Source organism: Ahaetulla prasina, chromosome 7 (genome assembly GCF_028640845.1).
Source record: "Ahaetulla prasina isolate Xishuangbanna chromosome 7, ASM2864084v1, whole genome shotgun sequence".
Classification (NCBI taxonomy): domain Eukaryota; kingdom Metazoa; phylum Chordata; class Lepidosauria; order Squamata; family Colubridae; genus Ahaetulla; species Ahaetulla prasina.
The window spans coordinates 92,696,344-92,713,800 of NC_080545.1; the positions used below are offsets into that span (position 1 = coordinate 92,696,344).

The window sequence follows — 17,457 nt, forward strand, 5'->3', positions numbered from 1 at the left end:
AAAATCAATTATGCCCAGACAACACGCTGTTCGGATAGTCATGGGTTTTTGTGTGTTTTTAATGAAAAAAATGTACCAATAAAACATATATCAAAAAAAAAAAGAATCTGAAAAACTCTGTAAATCTTGAATTATACGGATAGAACGATGAGATTATATGTTGAGGGGGCTGATAAAGTTTAGAAGAAGATGTAATTTTAAAAATGAGTAGATTGTGCAGAAATGGGCAGTGACATTAAAGATAAAAGAAAAAGAAGATACGGAGTATTTTCGAACACAGGGCTTGTTTTATCAATGGTTGGAAAATGGAGGTAGAAATTAGGAGCTGGAAAAGTATTATTATGTAAGCATATTGGCTCAGACAATGCACTGTTCACAAGGCACTTATGTATGTTAAATGAAAATGTATAAACTGTTAAGATGAAGTAAAAACATGCAACATGGTACTCTAGAGCAGGGGTCTCCAACCTTGACAACTTTAAGCCTGGAGGACTTCAACTCCCAGAATCCCCCAGCCAGCTGGCTGGGGAATTCTGGGAGTTGAAGTCCTCCAGGCTTAAAGTTGCCAAGATTGGAGACCCCTGCTCTAGGCCCGTGATGGCAAACCTATGGCATGCGTGCCAGAGGTGGCATGCAGCGCCCTCTCTGATGGCACATGAGCTCTGCTGTGCATGTGTGTGCGACTTCCGTCAGCCACCTGGTCTTCTGGTCTCTACCACGCATGTGCGGGAGGCGTGGGGGGGGCTCACGCACATAAATGGGGGGGCACAAGCGGGGTTCACGCATGTGAAGGAGTAGGGCACATGCAGGGGGCCACACATGCATGCTCGGGGCGCATGCACGGAGGCCGTGCGTGCATTGCATATTGGGGGTTCAGGCACACGCATTCACACACATGCTTTGGGCGCTCGGTCCGGAAAAGGTAGCCATCACTGCTCTAGACACTAGAATGCCTCAGAATAGTTTTTGGAGCTGCCAGGTTTTTTTCGCTTTGAAATTGTTTAAATTCTTTGAATAATAAATAAATGAGTAGTTGGCCTGCTTCCAAAAAAAAAGAACCAACCTTATTTATAATAACATAAACAATGTACAATGATTGTTTTAATCTGTTTGAGGGGTGATTATTAAAACTTATTATATTAATATTATTAGCCACCCAGACATAAGATGGGCAATCATAGAAATCCTTTAAAGAGCTCTAATTAAAAAAAAAACATTAAAAGAATCTGAAAGGCTCTGTAAGTCTTGAATTATATGGATAGACTGATGAGATATCTCTCTGGCTAAATTATATAGTTCCTATTGTACACTAAAACCTGAAAAATAGTTAAAATGGTGGTTCAGGCCATTTTTTTAAAATTAACTTTGAATGTCCTTGAATTTCAATCTTGGATAAATAAAGGAAATATCTGAAGGTTCAACCTTATCATTTTTTTAAAATTTACATCGTCTCCCCTTTTTTAAGGTAACCTCTCAAACAGGGGGCAGAATGTCTTCCAAAGATACGTGTGGGAAACGCCATCATCCTGTGGCCAGCCTTTGCAGGAAGCTCCAAGCTATCAACATGATGGACCAAGCTTCAAATCCCGCCTTGCAGATTCCCAAATTCCAATCAAAAAACTTCGACAGTCCGCAGAGTAACACAAAGAAAAACCTGGAAGAAATCCTGAAGAAAAGGACACTAAAAAGCAACAGTTCTCTGGACACCAACCTCTTTTTGCTAAGTCCTTCCAGCGACAACCTCTTCTCGCCAAACCCTGGTATGGTGCAAACGCCCCGTCATCGACGTATTTCGGATATTCGCTCCGAGTCCTTTTCGCTGGGTGGGAATAAAGAGAAGCTCAACAAATCGTGGGTTTTGGTAAATCAGAGAGGGAACGGTTCATCCCATCTCACTAAACATGGAGAGTCAACCTCTGATTATCTTTGTGGCAACTCTAATATCGAGCCGAAGGTCACCTCACCTCTGGAATGCAACTATTTCACATCGAGTCCTGATTTATTTATCCAAGGACCAAAATCCGTACAGCCCACTCTTCCTTCTCCTCCACCCAAAAGATTCTCCTTCGGTAAGGACTGAAGGTAGCCACACAGGCTTCTTCCGTGATATTTATATTATTGTATGTCTTTGTATTTGTATTCTGATATCTCAAGGGTTGCCACAAAGAAGAGGGAGTCAAGCTATTCTCCAAAGCACCTGAAGGCAGGACAAGAAGCAATGGGTAGAAACTAATCAAGGAGAGAAGCAACCTAGAACTAAGGAGAAATTTCCTGACAGTTAGAACAATTAATCAGTGGAACGACTTGCCTCCAGAAGTTGTGGATGCTCCAACATTGGAAGTTTTTAAGAAGATGTTAGACAACCATTTGTTTGAAATGGTACAGGGTTTCTTGCCTAAGCAGAGGGTTGGACTAGAAGACCTCCAAGGTCCCTTTCAACTCTGTTATTGTATTCTATTCTGTTCTGTTCTATATTCTATATTCCATTCTGTCCTGTCCCTCCTGGTTTTGCTTTTTATGATGTATCCTGTCCTTTTATACAGCAGTATGACTTTGGCCAATTTTTGGAAACTAACAATGAGAGAGGGCAGTCTCGCAAAGACAAAATGGGTTTTTCAACCTGATTTTAAACGTAATAAGTGTACAAGCTGAACAGAAGGAAGGAAAAGATAGACTTGGGAAGAGTTGAATTTGAGAAGCAAATAGTTTTGCTTCAAAGTTCAAAAACATTTAATCCAGATAAATATATATGACATAAAATAAAAGTGAGCAGGAAAGCCAGTTAAAAACAATTCTCTTAGCTATATGCGGAAAAACAAACCAGCTTCCAATGTTGTTTGTCTTCATAGGATGGAAGATGGCAATGGACAACAGAGAAAATGAAGACTCTGACATAAGTCTGATTTGTGAAGAAGACCTACTGACTACTATGTTTTCTGCATGCGATGTGGAAAGAAGAGGTAATGTAGCAGTCGAAGAGTTCCAAAATGAATGTGGGAGGCTACTTAGAACAGAATAGATTAACAGAGTTGGAAGGGACCTTGCAGGTCATCTAGTCCAATCACCTGCCCAAGCAGGAGACCTTACATCTGCCTCTACCTAGGATCGAACCCACAACCTCCTGATTGTGAGGCAAGAGCTCCACCTCTAGGCTTTTGTTGTGACCCAGGCCCAAGTAGGTAGTAGGAAACTCAGTCCATGAAAAAAAAAAACTTCATTCGAACAGCTGAGAATTATTTCATTCCCAGCGTAGTTCAACTAAATTAAAACAAATTCCTCTCAACACAAATTCCTCAGTTCTATCGCAAACCTTGGTCCAATTAGGCAAAATGCCAAAGGCCTTTCTTGGCAAACGTTCAGAAGTCACAAAAATAAATGCAAGACGTAGACGAAGCAGAAGACAAAGCTATCAGTGTTGTTTTCCGGCAAAGCTCAAACGTCATTGCTGGCCTGTTTTAAGCCTTATGGGAGGGGCCAATCATCTCTTGGCCCTACTCCCTAGTTGTCCTCTCTGCTTGAGCTGCTCTTGCCTTCTGGCAGCTTTTCTCATGCGTGCATTAGGAACAGGCTCCTCCTGTTCCTCTGCCTCACTACTATCAGTCTCTGGAGGCTCTGGAGTCCACACCTCACTCCCCGATGGCCCTGGCCTCATCTCAGCCTCATCACTGTCCAACTCCGTTGCCAGCTCCGCAGACTGCTGGCGGACCACAACAGCTTTCCTTATATAGGTAGTCCTCAATTTATGACCATTCAAACTTACAACAGACCTCCCCAGGACTATTTACAATCTGGGTTCAAAATTTTGATGCCTGCCTCGCCCCTCCCCAAGTGATGTGATCGCATTTTGGGTATTGGACAGCTAGCCTGCATTTGCATCTGTTTGCAGAATCCTGCAATAAAGCCAGTTTGGTCTAGTGGTTAAGGTACCAGGAGACTTTTGTGAGTTCAAGTCCCACCAGCCATGAAAGCCAGCTAGATGACTTTGGGTCAGTCCTTCACTCTCCGCCCAACACACCTCACGGGGTGATGGTTGTGGGGAAAATAGGAAGATGATGAAGGCGTGTTAGTTATTTTCACCGCTTTGAGGTATTTGTATTATTATTTGTAAAAAGAATAAAGGTGAGATATAAATAAGCAAATAGATAAAATATATGAGCTGTATGTACAAAATCCTAGATGTTCTTCTCCCATAGATCTGGATAGGGTTAGAAAAGAATCCGTTCAATTCAGATACATAGTGCTCTAGCAACTTCTCATGTTCTTTTTGGACTCTTGTATTTAAATCCCAGAGCCACTTTTATCTTTCTTGTTGTCTTTGATGTTACGAGATTCTATGTGCCTGCAGATATCTATCCCGTAGATACTACAGGAAATAATAGGACTCTATTTTATGGGTATACGCTGTAATCAGATTCTGTGACGTCTGAGAGCATATCTCCTTTCTTCCCCCTTGTACCAAAGGTCAATCTACACTGATCAATCTCTGCATGTCTCTGTAATGTACCGTATTTTTCGTTCCATAAGATGCACTTCCTCCCCTCCAAAGCGGGTGGAAATCAGTGGTGGGTTTCAAATTTTTTTACTACCGGTTCTGTGGGCGTGGCTTGGTGGGCGTGGCAGGGGAAGGATACTGTAAAATCTCCATTCCCTCCCCAATCCAGGGGAAGGTTATTGCAAAATTTCCATTTCAATCAGCTGGGAATTGGGAGGTAGAGAATAGATGGGGGTGGGGCCAGTCAGAATTTTTACTGCCAGTTCTCTGAACTACTCAAAATTTCCACTACCGGTTCTCCAGAACTGGTCAGAACCTGCTGAAACCCACCTCTAGTGGAAATGTCTGTGCATCTTATGGAGCAAATACTGTGTCATAGACCGGGCCGTGGCAGCGGGGTCCTTTTACAGAGGGGATTGGTACGGTGGTGGTGACAGGCAGAAACGGTGAACAGCGGCAGCGATCCCCGCTGCATGGAATAGCTGATCGGCAGTATTCCAGGAGGCCGATCCAACCACCGATCAGCTGCTCGGCAGCGAAGGTTTCAGCGTTCCTAGGCGGAGGCAGTAGACACGGAATATATATTTTTTCTTGTTTTCCTCCTGTAAACCTAAGTACACCTTATGGTCAGGTGTGTTTTATAGTGCGAAAAATATGGTAACTATCTTTCTCTCTTTACTGATTTAATGGAAAAGCATATACTGGGTCCATCTGGATTGCATCTACAGGTAGACCTTGACTTTATTCATTTAGTGGCCTTTCAAAGTTAAAATAGCCCTGAAAAAAGTGATTTATGACTGTTTTTCACACGTCTGACTATTTATTTATTTATTTATTTATTTATTATTCACACTTTTATACCGCCCTATCTCCCTAGGGACTCAGGGCGGTTTACAGCCATATAAAAACATATATATATACAGAGTAAAACATTAATTTTAAAAAACTTATTACATAGGCCGAATATTTAAAATAGAGATATAAATAATAAAACCCCATTAAAACCAGATTTAAAATTTAAACATTTAAAAATTTAAAAATTCTAGTCCAGTCCTGCGCAAATAAATAGATGTGTCTTAAGCTCGCGGCGGAAGGTTCGAAGGTCAGGAAGTTGGCGAAGTCCTGGGGGAAGCTCGTTCCAGAGGGTGGGAGCCCCCACAGAAAAGGCCCTTCCCCTGGGTGTCGCCAGTCGGCACTGCCTGGCCGACGGCACCCTGAGGAGTCCCTCTCTGTGAGAGCGCACGGGTCGGTGAGAGGCATTCGGTGGCAGCAGACGGTCCCATAAGTAACCCGGCCCTATGCCATGGAGCGCTTTGAAGATCATTACCAAAACCTTGAAGCGCACCCGGAAGACCACAGGTAGCCAGTGCAGTCTGCGCAGGAGAGGTGTTATGTGGGAGCCACGAGGGGCTCCTTCTATCACCCGCGCAGCCGCATTCTGAACTATCTGGAGTCTCCGGGTGCTCCTCAATGGGAGCCCCATGTAGAGAGCATTGCAGTAATCCAGACGAGATGTCACGAGAGCATGAGTGACCGTGCATAGGGCATCCCGATCTAGAAAGCCGGAATAGCTCAGGCTGTAAGGAGCCTGTTATTAGAACACAGTAGCCTGCAATTACTGCAGGTTCAAGCCCGGCCCAAGGTTGACTCAGCCTTCCATCCTTTATAAGGTAGGTAAAATGAGGACCCAGATTGTTGGGGGGGCAATAAGTTGACTTTGTAAATATACAAATAGAATGAGACTATTGCCTTATACACTGTAAGCCGCCCTGAGTCTTCGGAGAAGGGCGGGATATAAATGTAAAAAAAAAAAAAAAGCATCTCCATTGATTGTGTATCCACATTCAGACATTTGGGAAGTGGTTCATAACTTACAACAGTTTCAACAGCTAGAGTTTCTACAATGCCAAATTTTAGCAGCAAACCTTGTTGCTGAAATATTGTCAGCATAGTTTGCCATAGTTAAAGGTCAAGGTTGACATTAGCAGTCAGAATGCTAATTGTCTGCTCATAATTTAAAACGGTCTACCCCAAAACGATGAACATCGTCTGAACACGAACCTCTGTGTTAATTTTCATTGTTAACGTTTAGGCAAAGTGGCCGTTTCTAAATTAGTTGACTTCCTGAGGAACACGACAAGTCGGAGTTCAGAAGACAGCGGCCTTGAAGATTTGTGCAACATGCTTGATCCTGATCATAGGGATATCTCTATGGACTTGGAGACCTACCATGCCATCATGAAAGAATGGATTGAAGATTGCAAAAGAAACTGGTACCCTGACTATTATCTCTTTTTTTTTTTTTTTGTAGCGCAAAGCATGATAACCCCATATATTGATCATAGCTCCATTGATGAACACTGTAGATCAGCTTGTACAGCTTGATTTCATTTGAGGACCACATCAGGGTTGTGTTTGACCTTGGGGGGCCAGAGTGGGCGTGGCCAGCTCGATGTCACTCATGTCAGGCGCCTGTGGTGGCCTGAGTGCTCTTCGAGCAAAAACGGGCTCCCGACAATCCTCTGCCAGCAAAAATGGAGCTCAGAAGGCTGCCCAAGCTCCATTTTTTGCTGGCAGAGGTACTGCAGGCTGGTCCTTTCCAGGGTGGCCCCATGGGCCAGATCTAAGCACCCCCGCTGGCCGGATCTGGCCCCTCGGGCATAGAGTTTGACACCCTTGCTTTACATAAATTAAAAAAAAAACCTTCTGCAGTTCTTTGAATCCTTAATGGAGCACATATCTGATTGTTCTCCGTTGAAAAAAATAATTTATCCCTGCTCTTTGCTTTCTGGTTTTTAACTACCACCGCTAGCAAACCACTATAAAGCAGGTCCTTTTATCCCATAGTAACTAAATATATACATAAGAGTCTTTGATAAGAAGTTAGGATGGATGATATCATGCCATATAATTGCATAGGTTAAGAAACAGAAAACAGGTTACAAAACTGGTGGGCCTCTGGTGGCTCAACAGACTAAGTCTGTCTGTTATTAACACAGCTGCTTGCAATTACTGTAAGTTCAAGTCCCACCAGGCCCAAGGTTGACTCAGCCTTCCATCCTTTATAAGGTAGGTAAAATGAGGACCCAGATTGTTGGGGGCAATAAAAGTTGACTTTATATATAATATACAAATGGATGAGACTATTGCTTAACACAGTGTAAGCCGCCCTGAGTCTTCGGAGAAGGGCAGGATATAAATTCAAATTAAAAAAAAAATCATGAGAAAGAAAAGGGTGTTTTTTTCTTTACAATGTATTGAAAATGCAAAAAAAAAGTTTCATATAATTGATTAGAGCCATTTCTGTGATCTTGTATGCCTGGAATTACACTCCCCCCACCCCTGTATTTCAGGAATGAGCTACCCACCAAGGAGGCAACCCCTGAAAATAATTTCTCAGGTATTTCTTTATCAGATTTATTGAACTGCATTCAGAATTAATAAAAATACAAATGTATTAGAATAGTATTTTAGGTATTATGGAAAGTTAAATTTAGTGAACTGTGTATAACGTGCATAAAAAGGGCTAAAATGCCTCCTGTCCAATAGGAATAATCTCACTCTTGGTTTTCAAACTATCAGTGATTTTGTAAACTACCAGCTGCAGACTTCCTCATTATCAATAAGAGATATCAATATCTTCCCTCTATTGCAGCCTAAGGTTGTGAAAAGACTTAAGTCTCTCCAAACATGTATGCTGAGATATATAGGTTTTTCTTTGAAAGTGGGGAAAAAAAGTCCCGAAAAGTTAATAAAATTTAATTCTTTCATCGCAATAAATCTAGCTAAAGAAAACTCTTGAGACTATTTAGAAGGGAAGAAGTCAGTGGGGAAATCCATTTTTTTCTACTACCGGTTCTGTGGGCATGGCTTGGTGGGCGTGGTGTGGCTTGGTGGGCGTGGTAGGAGAAGGATACTGCAAAATCCCCATTCCCTCCCCACTCCTGGGGAAGAATATTGCAAAATCCCCATTCCCTCCCCACTCTTGGGGGAAGGATATTGCAAAATCCCCATTCCCACCCCACTCTGGGGCCACCCAAAGGTGGTATTTGCCAGTTCTCCAAACTACTCAAAATTTCCACTACTGGTTCTCCGAACTGCTCAAAATTTCTGCTACCGGTTCTCCAGAACCTGCTGGATTTCACCCCTGGAAGAAGCTATGCTAAATGATTGGCTGAATTATTTACATGAGCAGGTGAATTATTTTCCAGGTCGCTAAACACATTTGCAAACTTGGTTTCAGCTAATAAGTTGGTGGTTTGTTCTGCAACATGCCAGCTTTTTGTTTTTTATTGAATATTAAAAAAAAAACAATACTGAAATGTTATATGGGAATAAGGAACCAGATCATACCAAGAGGGTTGTCAAGAGGCGGATCAGTCGAGGATTAGGTGAACTAAGGGTTTATTAGCTTCCTTTGTTCCTTCCAATGGTATCTCTTATCCCTGTCCTGTTAAAATCTATTATCATTGCTAAGATAGCAATGAGCCGTGGTGGCGCAGTGGTTAGAATGCAGTACTGCCAGCTACTGCTGACTGCTGGCTGCAGTTCGGCAGTTCGATCCCAACCGACTCAAGGTTGACTCAGCCTTCCATCCTTCCGAGGTGGGTAAAATGAGGACCCAGATTGTTGGGGGCAAATATGCTGACTCTGTAAACCACTCAGAGAAGGCTGTAAAGCACTGTGAAGCGGCGTATAAGTCTAAAGTTCTATTGCGAGTTCTAAGATGCCGAATGACTCATTTTGCTCTTGACAGATGCTAAATTAGGGCATTTGAGGATGATCATAAAAGTGAAAATGTAACATCAGTCATACAGAGGCAACCATTGTGCTTAAAATGTTTATGGAATGGAATGGCACACAGTTGGTTTCTTTCTTGTCTTACCGCCACCAAAAATTTCTTTTTGCAGCGAAAAGGTTGAACATAACTTCTGGAAGCCTAGAAGCACTTGGCGGTGATGTGTCAAGAGGAGATTTGTGAGTCCTGTTTTAGTCCACGGGTTTCAGCAATGGGAAGCAAAAGAAACCAAGATCAGAGATAGGAATTGTGCAGGAGTAATGGCTACACTGAGTCTTTTCAATGAATGGAAGTATGTGATAACAACATTTTACTTTCTGAATGGCTGCCACACAGAAAGTTAAACTCGCTGTGTGTTGTCCCAAGGGGGCAAGATATAGAGCCGTGATGGTGAACCTATGGCCCGCAGCGCCCTCTCTGTGGGCACGTGAGCCGTCGCCCCAGTTCAGCTCCGGTGCGCATGAGCGTGTGCCTCCTGCTGGTCAGCTGGTCTTCAGGTCTCTGCTGTGCATGCGCAGGGGGAGGGGAGGGATGGGGGCTCTGGTGCAGGGGGGCATGTGCACATGGGTGTGGGGCACATGGGGGGGCACACACATTGCATTTTGGGGGTTTGGGCGCACGCGTTTGGGCACTCAATCTGGAAATCTGTATCACTGATACAGAACAATGGGTGTCAAACTCGATTTCATTGAGGGCTGCATCAGGGTTGTGTCTGACCACAGGGGGCTGGGGTGGGCATGGCCACCTTGACATCACTCATCTCCCGAGGTCCGTTTTCGGCTTCAACGGCCTCCTGCAACCCTCTGCCAGCAAAAACAGAGCTCGGGAGGGCTGCATGCAGCCCTCCCAAACTCCATTTTCACTGGCAGAGGCACCGTGGGCTGGTCCTTTGCTGTCTCCAGGGCGGCCCGACGGTCCAGATCTAAGCACCCCGTGGGACAGATCCGAGCCCTGGGCCTTGAGTTTGACACCCCTGATATAGAGCAATGGATGTATGAGATTGGAAAACAAAACACAATTGAATATTGGGAAAATAGTACCTTAATACTAAGATCGGTTCAACAGAGCAACCACCAAAAATGAAGAGAGGCAGTGAGTTTCTCTTCGTTGGTTGTACAAGTAGTCCTCGACTTACGTCCTCAATTGAACCCAGCATTTCAGTTGCTAAGTCAAACATTGGTTAAAAGTGAGTTTGGCCCCATTTTATGACCTTTCTTGCCACAGTTTTTAGGTGAATCACTGCGGTTGTTGAGTTAGTAACCTGATTGTTAAATTGAATCTGACTTCCCCATTGACTGCTTGTTTGTTGTTGTTAGTTGCGAAGTTGTGTCCGACCCATCATGACCCCATGGACAACGTTCCTCCAGGCCTTCCTGTCCTCTACCATCCTCTGGAGTCCATTGAAGCTCACACCGACTGCTTCAGTGACTCCATCCAGCCACCTCATTCTCTGCCGTCCCCTTCTTCTTTTGCCCTCAATCGTTCCCAGCATTCGGCTCTTCTCCAGTGAGTCCTTCCTTCTCATTAGGTGGCCAAAGGATTTCATCTTCATCTTCAGGATCTGGCCTTCTAAAGAGCAGTCAAGGTTGATCTCCTGTAGGACTGACTGGTTTGCTCGCCTTGCAGTCCCCCATGGACAGCTTGTTAGAAGGTTGCAAAAGGTGATCACATGATCCTGGGACACTGCATTCGTCATAAATATGAATCAGTTTCCAAGTGTCTGAATGTTCAATCACATGACTATTGGGCAAAACTCATTTCACCCCTGTCTCGTTTAGCAACATAAATTTAGGGCTCCATTGTCGCCGTAAGTTGAGGACTGCCTGTTATTTGTGGTTAGGAATGTCCTCTCAAGGATAGGCTTTCAGAAATGAGGGAATATGGATTATCAGTGAAGAAAAATAGCTGTATGTCGGATCCAGAAGAATTGTCGTGTCCCCCTCCCCCTCCGACGACCGGGTCTAGGAAGTCCGTATCAAGCGTGGCAACGAAGCCTCTGCAGCTTTGCCAAATTCCTTCCAGGTTCCTCAGGGCAGGCAGGAGTCCAAGTTGTGACTTCAACAAACTAGATGAGACTTTGCTTGACTCAAGGTTGGAATGCCAAAAGCAGGTCCTTTATATAGGCTGTGGGGTGTGGCTCCATGACTCAGCATTTATCCAGGCCTGCCCCTCCCTTCCTTCTGCTGGCGTCACCTCTCAGATCTCCGGAAGCGAGGATCCTCCCACTTTGAATTGTCTTCTGTTGTTTGAGAAAGGGAGGGGTCAGAAGGAATAGGCCCAAGTAATTCCAATCCGTGGCTGACTTCCTCTGATGGCTGAGCCAAAGGAACACACGCCGTATGAGTGAGGTTTGTTTGTTCATTCCTGACATCCTGTCCGGGCATGGGGCCAGGGCCGGGGGCTGGAGGCATGACAGGCCGTTCATCTTCATTATCAGACTCAGAGTCTGATAGCAGGCCCGGGAGGAGATGGGAGGGGCCCGGCTGAGGAGAGGAGGGAGGACGAGGCACAACAAGAATGCTGTTCCTTAGAGTTATGCTTGGGTGATGGGACTTTAGCCAGAAAAGGTGCAGATAGGGTGGAATTTTCTTACCATTAAACACCCATCCTGCTGTTGATCTCCTCCATTAAAAATATGGAGCAAATATGGAGGTAAAAATGTCTTATACCCTTCCAGAGAAACATCTGATTTGATTACTTGCGTAGCTGATCTTCAGTTCAACAACCAGAAACTTCAAGAGGAAAACGACCAGTTGAAGCTGGCACTGGATGCCATGGAAGAGACCAATAATAGACTGATGGAAGATGGCGGGGAGTTGCGGAATCAGATAAAAAGGTGTGATGCTTTTGAAAGTAAATGAAAGTTCTTTTGCGGGTTTAGCAAGATTTGTTGTTGCTCTAGTAGAAATACCGTAATAGGGGGTGTTTCTTCGGTTTACCATTTTTATTGGGTTATAAAATAAAATAAGATACAAAATAGGAAAACAAATAGGAAAACGGTGGGGAGGAAGAGGGGGAAGAGAAGTGAGGGAGGAGGATGAGAAAAAGAAAAAAAAGAAACATTGACTTCCGACCAGTAGTGGGTTTCAAAAAATTTTACTACTGGTTCTGTGGGTCTGGCTTGGTGGGGCATGGCAGGGGAAGGATACTGTAAAATCTCCATTCCCACCCCCCTCCAGGGGAAGGTTACTGCAAAAATCCTCATTTCCTCCCGATCAGCTGGGAATTGAGAGCCAGAGAATAGATGGAGCAGGACCAGTCAGAATTTTTACTACTGGTTCGCCGAACTACTCAAAATTTCCGCTACCGGTTCTCCAGAACTGGTCAGAACCTGCTGAAACCCACCTCTGCTTCCGATTCTCTCTGTTGCAGTAGAATAAGACATCAACATCAAATCACAGCTTTGTTTTTTTCATAATAATATGAACAGGGGTGGGATTCTACCGGTTCAGACCAGTTCAGGCGAACTGGTAGCTCCGACAATCAGCTGGGAGCCTGTTCATCCCACCCTGCTTTTACTTACTTCTATCTTTGCAGCTGATTAACGTGGCAGACTGGATTGCTGCACCTCAGCTGTTTTAATTCCCTAGCACCAACGCAGAAGGTGATTTTAGGTTGAATTGAACATGCACGCGCAGCAAAGCGCACAATCGCCAAACCGGTTGTTAAACCCGAAGGATCCCACCACTGAATACGAACAAGCCATTTCTATCAAGATCTATCAATCCAATCATTAAAACCCAAAATTAAAGTTTCATTCTTTTCCGCTTCAGGCACAAAGTTCAGAAGCAGCCTCGATGTGGAAATAAAAGTACTTATATTCTTTTCTTTAATCAAGATGGCCAATTTTGCCATTTCAGCCAACTTCCATCAACTTCTGCAACCATTCATCCATAGTAGGAATCGAAGTGTCCTTCCATTTTTGTGCATCAGTCTTGCTGATGTCAACATATATAAGAACAAAGTTCCAAATTTTTTCTCCAGGCCTTTTTCCATTAAACCCAAAAGGAAGAATTCTGGTTTCATCTTTATCTCCATTTTCAAATTTTTCTGTATTAAAATGTGAATCATATTCCCAAATTTTTGGTAGTAGGGGTGTTTCTGTGTAAAGTCTTCTTTACCATAAATGACCATATGTAAAATAGAATTATTTATTGGCCAAGTGTGATTGGACACACAAGGAATTTGTCTCTAAATTCCTTGTACATAAGGTACATAAGCTCTCAGTGTTTGTAGAGGACAAACTCCCACTGCAGAAAAAACAATTGCTACCAACCTGTCCTCCATTGAGGACCTGTATAATGCACGAATCAAAAAGAGGGCTGTGAAAATATTTACAGACCCCTCACATCCTGGACATAAACTGTTTCAACTCCTACTTTCAAAATGACCCTATAGAGCACTCTACACCAGAACAACTAGGCCCAAGAAGGGTTTTTTCCCAAACGCCATCACTCTGCTAAACAAATAATTCCCTCAACACTGTCAAGCTATTTACTAAATCTGCACTACTATTAATCTTCTCATGGTTCCCATCACCCATCTCCTTCCCCTTACGACTGTATGACTGTAACTTTGTTGCTTGTATCCTTACGATTTATACTGATATTGTTTCCTGATTGCTTATTTGTAGCCTATGACTAAGTATTGTATCATTAAGTGTTAAATTTTTAACGTATGACTATCATTAAGTGTTGTAAGTGTTGTATCTTGATGAAGGTATCTTTTCTTTTATGTACCCTGAGAGCATATGCACCAAGACAAATTCCTTGTGTGTCCAATCACACTTGGCCAATAAAAATTCTATTCTATTCTATTCTATTCTATTCTATTCTATTCTATTCTATTCTATTCTATTCTATTCTATTCTATTCTGTTAGCTGTCCTTTGCAGATACTTATAATCAGTGGTGGGATTCAGCCAGTTCGCACCACTTCGGGAGAACCGGTTGTTAACTTTCTGAGTAGTTTGGTGAACTGTTTGTTGGAAGAAATCATTATGGCAGAGATTATTTAAATCCCACCACTGCTTATAATGTATGATGAGAAATCCTGGCAGGCACAAACTTACCAAAGTTTAATTTCCTTGCAGAGATCACTGGAAACGGATGTTAATATAAGGTTTAATTAAGGTCTAGTATAAATGAGGAATCACAGCCTTAATATTGCAATAGATTCTTCTAAAAAGTTGCATTTTTAGAGAACTTAGTACCATAGGAATTTATTTCTGAGCTTTATTACATCTATCTACTTGTTTGAAGTCATTGCACAGGTTAATATCACCTATGGAGAAAAATCTAATAATTAAAAATGCAAATTAGATGGTGAATCGTACTTCAAAATCTGGAACTTGTGGCATTTTATCCGAGAACTCTGACTCTAATAAGTCTCTGGTTCTACTCAGAAAATTATTCCATGCACATGGAAAGACCGGGTTCAGGAAATGTGTTCAATTTTGAAATGTCTTTGTTGTAAAATTGAGAAGATAGACAAAATATGTTTCTGGCTGCCTGAGGAATTCTGGGAATTGAAGTCCACACTTCTTCAAGATGTCAAGGTTGAAAAAGACCAATGTATATACTATTTTAACTTTTAGTTACTTTTAATCGTTATATCTAGATTTTGTTTATTGTATGTCACTGTTGTATCATTTTTAGTTTATGGTTTTATTGAATTTCACTGTAGCTATAATAAAAAAAATAGTTATTTACACATCATATTTATATCTATCCCCCCCTCCCCAGAATGTGATTCTAGTGCATACAATAAAAAAACATAAAAGTATCTACAAAGAAACATTGGGGGGGGGGGGAAATGTCATAGGTTTCTTTGTCTATCACAAATGTTTTTGGACTTTTTTTTTTTTTTTTGGTTGTGGGTTTCTAGCTCCCAGCAGTCTGCAAGTCAAGTAAAAACTTTAAAAGAGGAATTGGAAGAAGTGAAGAACATTCTGGGTACCTCTGAAGAAAAGAGACAGTTGATGGCAATCCAGAATAAACAGCTTGTGAGTTGATGTTTGTATTTATTTATTTATCTATCTATCTATTTTGTTAAGTGTGTAGAAGATAACAGATACAGGTATAAACATGGTTATTAATACATGAAATGGATACGAATAAAAGGGGACATTAGGACAGGGATGGTAGGCACGTTGGTGCACTTATACATGTCCCTTACAGACCTCTTAGGTATGGGGTGAGGTCAACAGTAGACAGTCTTAGATTAAAGTTTTGGAGGTTTGGGGATGAAATCACAGAGTCAGGTAGTACATTCCAGGCATTGACCACTCTGTTGCTAAAGTCGTATTTTCTGCAATCGAGTTTGGAGTGGTTAACCTTGAGTTTGTATCTATTGTGTGCTCATGTATTGTTGCAGTTGAAGCTGAAGTAGTCATTGACAGGTAGGACGTTGTAGCAGACAATTTTGTGTACTAAGCTTAGGTCAGACCATAGGTGGCATAGTTCTAGGTTGTCCAGGTCCAAAATGTCAAGGTGGCATAAGCATCTATCTGGTGGCATAAGCATCTATCTGGTGGCATAAGCATCTATCTTTACACAAAAGGAAAAAACAATCCAACCTATCAAAAACAGCACCACAAAAAACAGATTAGGAACACAAGTTAAAATAGGGGGAAAAATGGTAAGTGAACACCTGTCTATCCTAGATGAGTTCAAATCACCAGGACCGGATGGATTGCACCCCAGGGTTCTGAAGGAACTGATAGATGAGATCTCAGAACCACTGAACTATATCTTTCAAAGATCCTGGAGCACAGGGGAACTGCCAGAGGACTGGAAAAGAGCTGATGTAGTTCCCATCTTCAAAAAAGGGAAAAAAAACAGATCCAGGAAACTACAGACCTATCAGCCTGACCTCAATACCAGGGAAGATTCTGGAAAAGATAATCAAGCAACGAATCATTGAACACCTAGAAGCAAACAAAGTAATAACCAAAAGCCAACATGGGTTTGTCAAAAACAGATCATGCCAGACTAATCTCATTGCATTCTTTGACAAAGTAACAAAATTAGTGGACAAGAGGAATGCTGTCGGTATAATTTACTTGGACTTCAGCAAAGCATTTGATAAAGTAGACCATAACCTACTACTAGATACAGTAGAAAAATGTGGGTTAGACAGCACCACCACCAGATGGATTCGTAACTGGCTGCCCAACCGCACTCAACGTGTAGTCCTCAACGGAACTACATCCACATGGAGGGAAGTATACAGTGGAGTGCCCCAAGGCTCTGTTTTAGGCCCAGTACTCTTCAACATCTTCATCAATGACTTGGACGAGGGGATAGATGGGGAACTCATCAAATTTGCAGATGACACCAAGCTGGCAGGAATAGCCAACACTCCAGAAGATAGGCTCAAGATACAGAAAGATCTTGACAGACTTGAACATTGGGCGCTAACTAAGAAAATGAAATTCAACAGTGAAAAAAGTAAGATTCTACATTTAGGCAAAAAACAAAAAACAAAATGCACAGGTACTATATATGTGGTACCTTGCTCAATAGTAGTAACTGTGAGAGGGATCTTGGAGTCCTAGTGGACAACCATTTAGATATGAGCCAGCAGTGTGCAGCTGGCAACACAGTTCTGGGCTGCATAAACAGAGGGATAGAATCAAGATCACGTGAAGTGTTAATACCACTTTATAATGCCTTGGTAAGGCCACACTTGGAATATTGCATTCAGTTTTGGTCGCCACGATGTAAAAAAGATGTTGAGACTCTAGAAAGAGTGCAGAGAAGAGCAACAAAGGTGATTAGGGGACTGGAGGCTAAAACATATGAAGAATGGTTGCAGGAACTGGGTATGTCTAGTTTAATGAAAAGAAGGACCAGGGGAGACATGATAGCAATGTTCCAATATCTCAGGGGTTGCCACAAAGAAGAGGGAGTCAAACTATTCTCCAAAGCACCTGAGGGTAGAACAAGAAGCAATGGGTGGAAACTAATCAAGGAGAGAAGCAACTTAGAACTAAGGAGAAATTTCCTGACAGTTAGAACAATCAATAAGTGGAACAACTTGCCTGCAGAAGTTGTAAATGCTCCAACACTGGAAATTTTTAAGAAAATGTTGGATAGCCATTTGTCTGAAATGGTGTAGGGTTTCCTGCCTCGGCAGGGGGTTGGACTAGAAGACCTCCAAGGTCC

The 17,457-nt window shown here is 42.6% G+C and overlaps 1 protein-coding gene across 1 annotated transcript in view; it reads left to right on the top strand.

Annotated features, from left to right (window-relative positions):
- The first annotated feature begins 1,489 nt into the window (after window positions 1-1,489).
- IRAG2 (inositol 1,4,5-triphosphate receptor associated 2) overlaps window positions 1,490-17,457 on the top strand; it is a 77,018-nt gene continuing 61,050 nt past the window's right edge. The window contains exons 1-7 of the mRNA XM_058191694.1: window positions 1,490-2,069; window positions 2,850-2,960; window positions 6,585-6,765; window positions 7,846-7,892; window positions 9,403-9,469; window positions 11,968-12,126; window positions 15,176-15,293. Coding sequence (XP_058047677.1) covers window positions 1,490-2,069; window positions 2,850-2,960; window positions 6,585-6,765; window positions 7,846-7,892; window positions 9,403-9,469; window positions 11,968-12,126; window positions 15,176-15,293 — 1,263 coding nt within the window. The remainder of the gene's footprint in view (window positions 2,070-2,849; window positions 2,961-6,584; window positions 6,766-7,845; window positions 7,893-9,402; window positions 9,470-11,967; window positions 12,127-15,175; window positions 15,294-17,457) is intronic.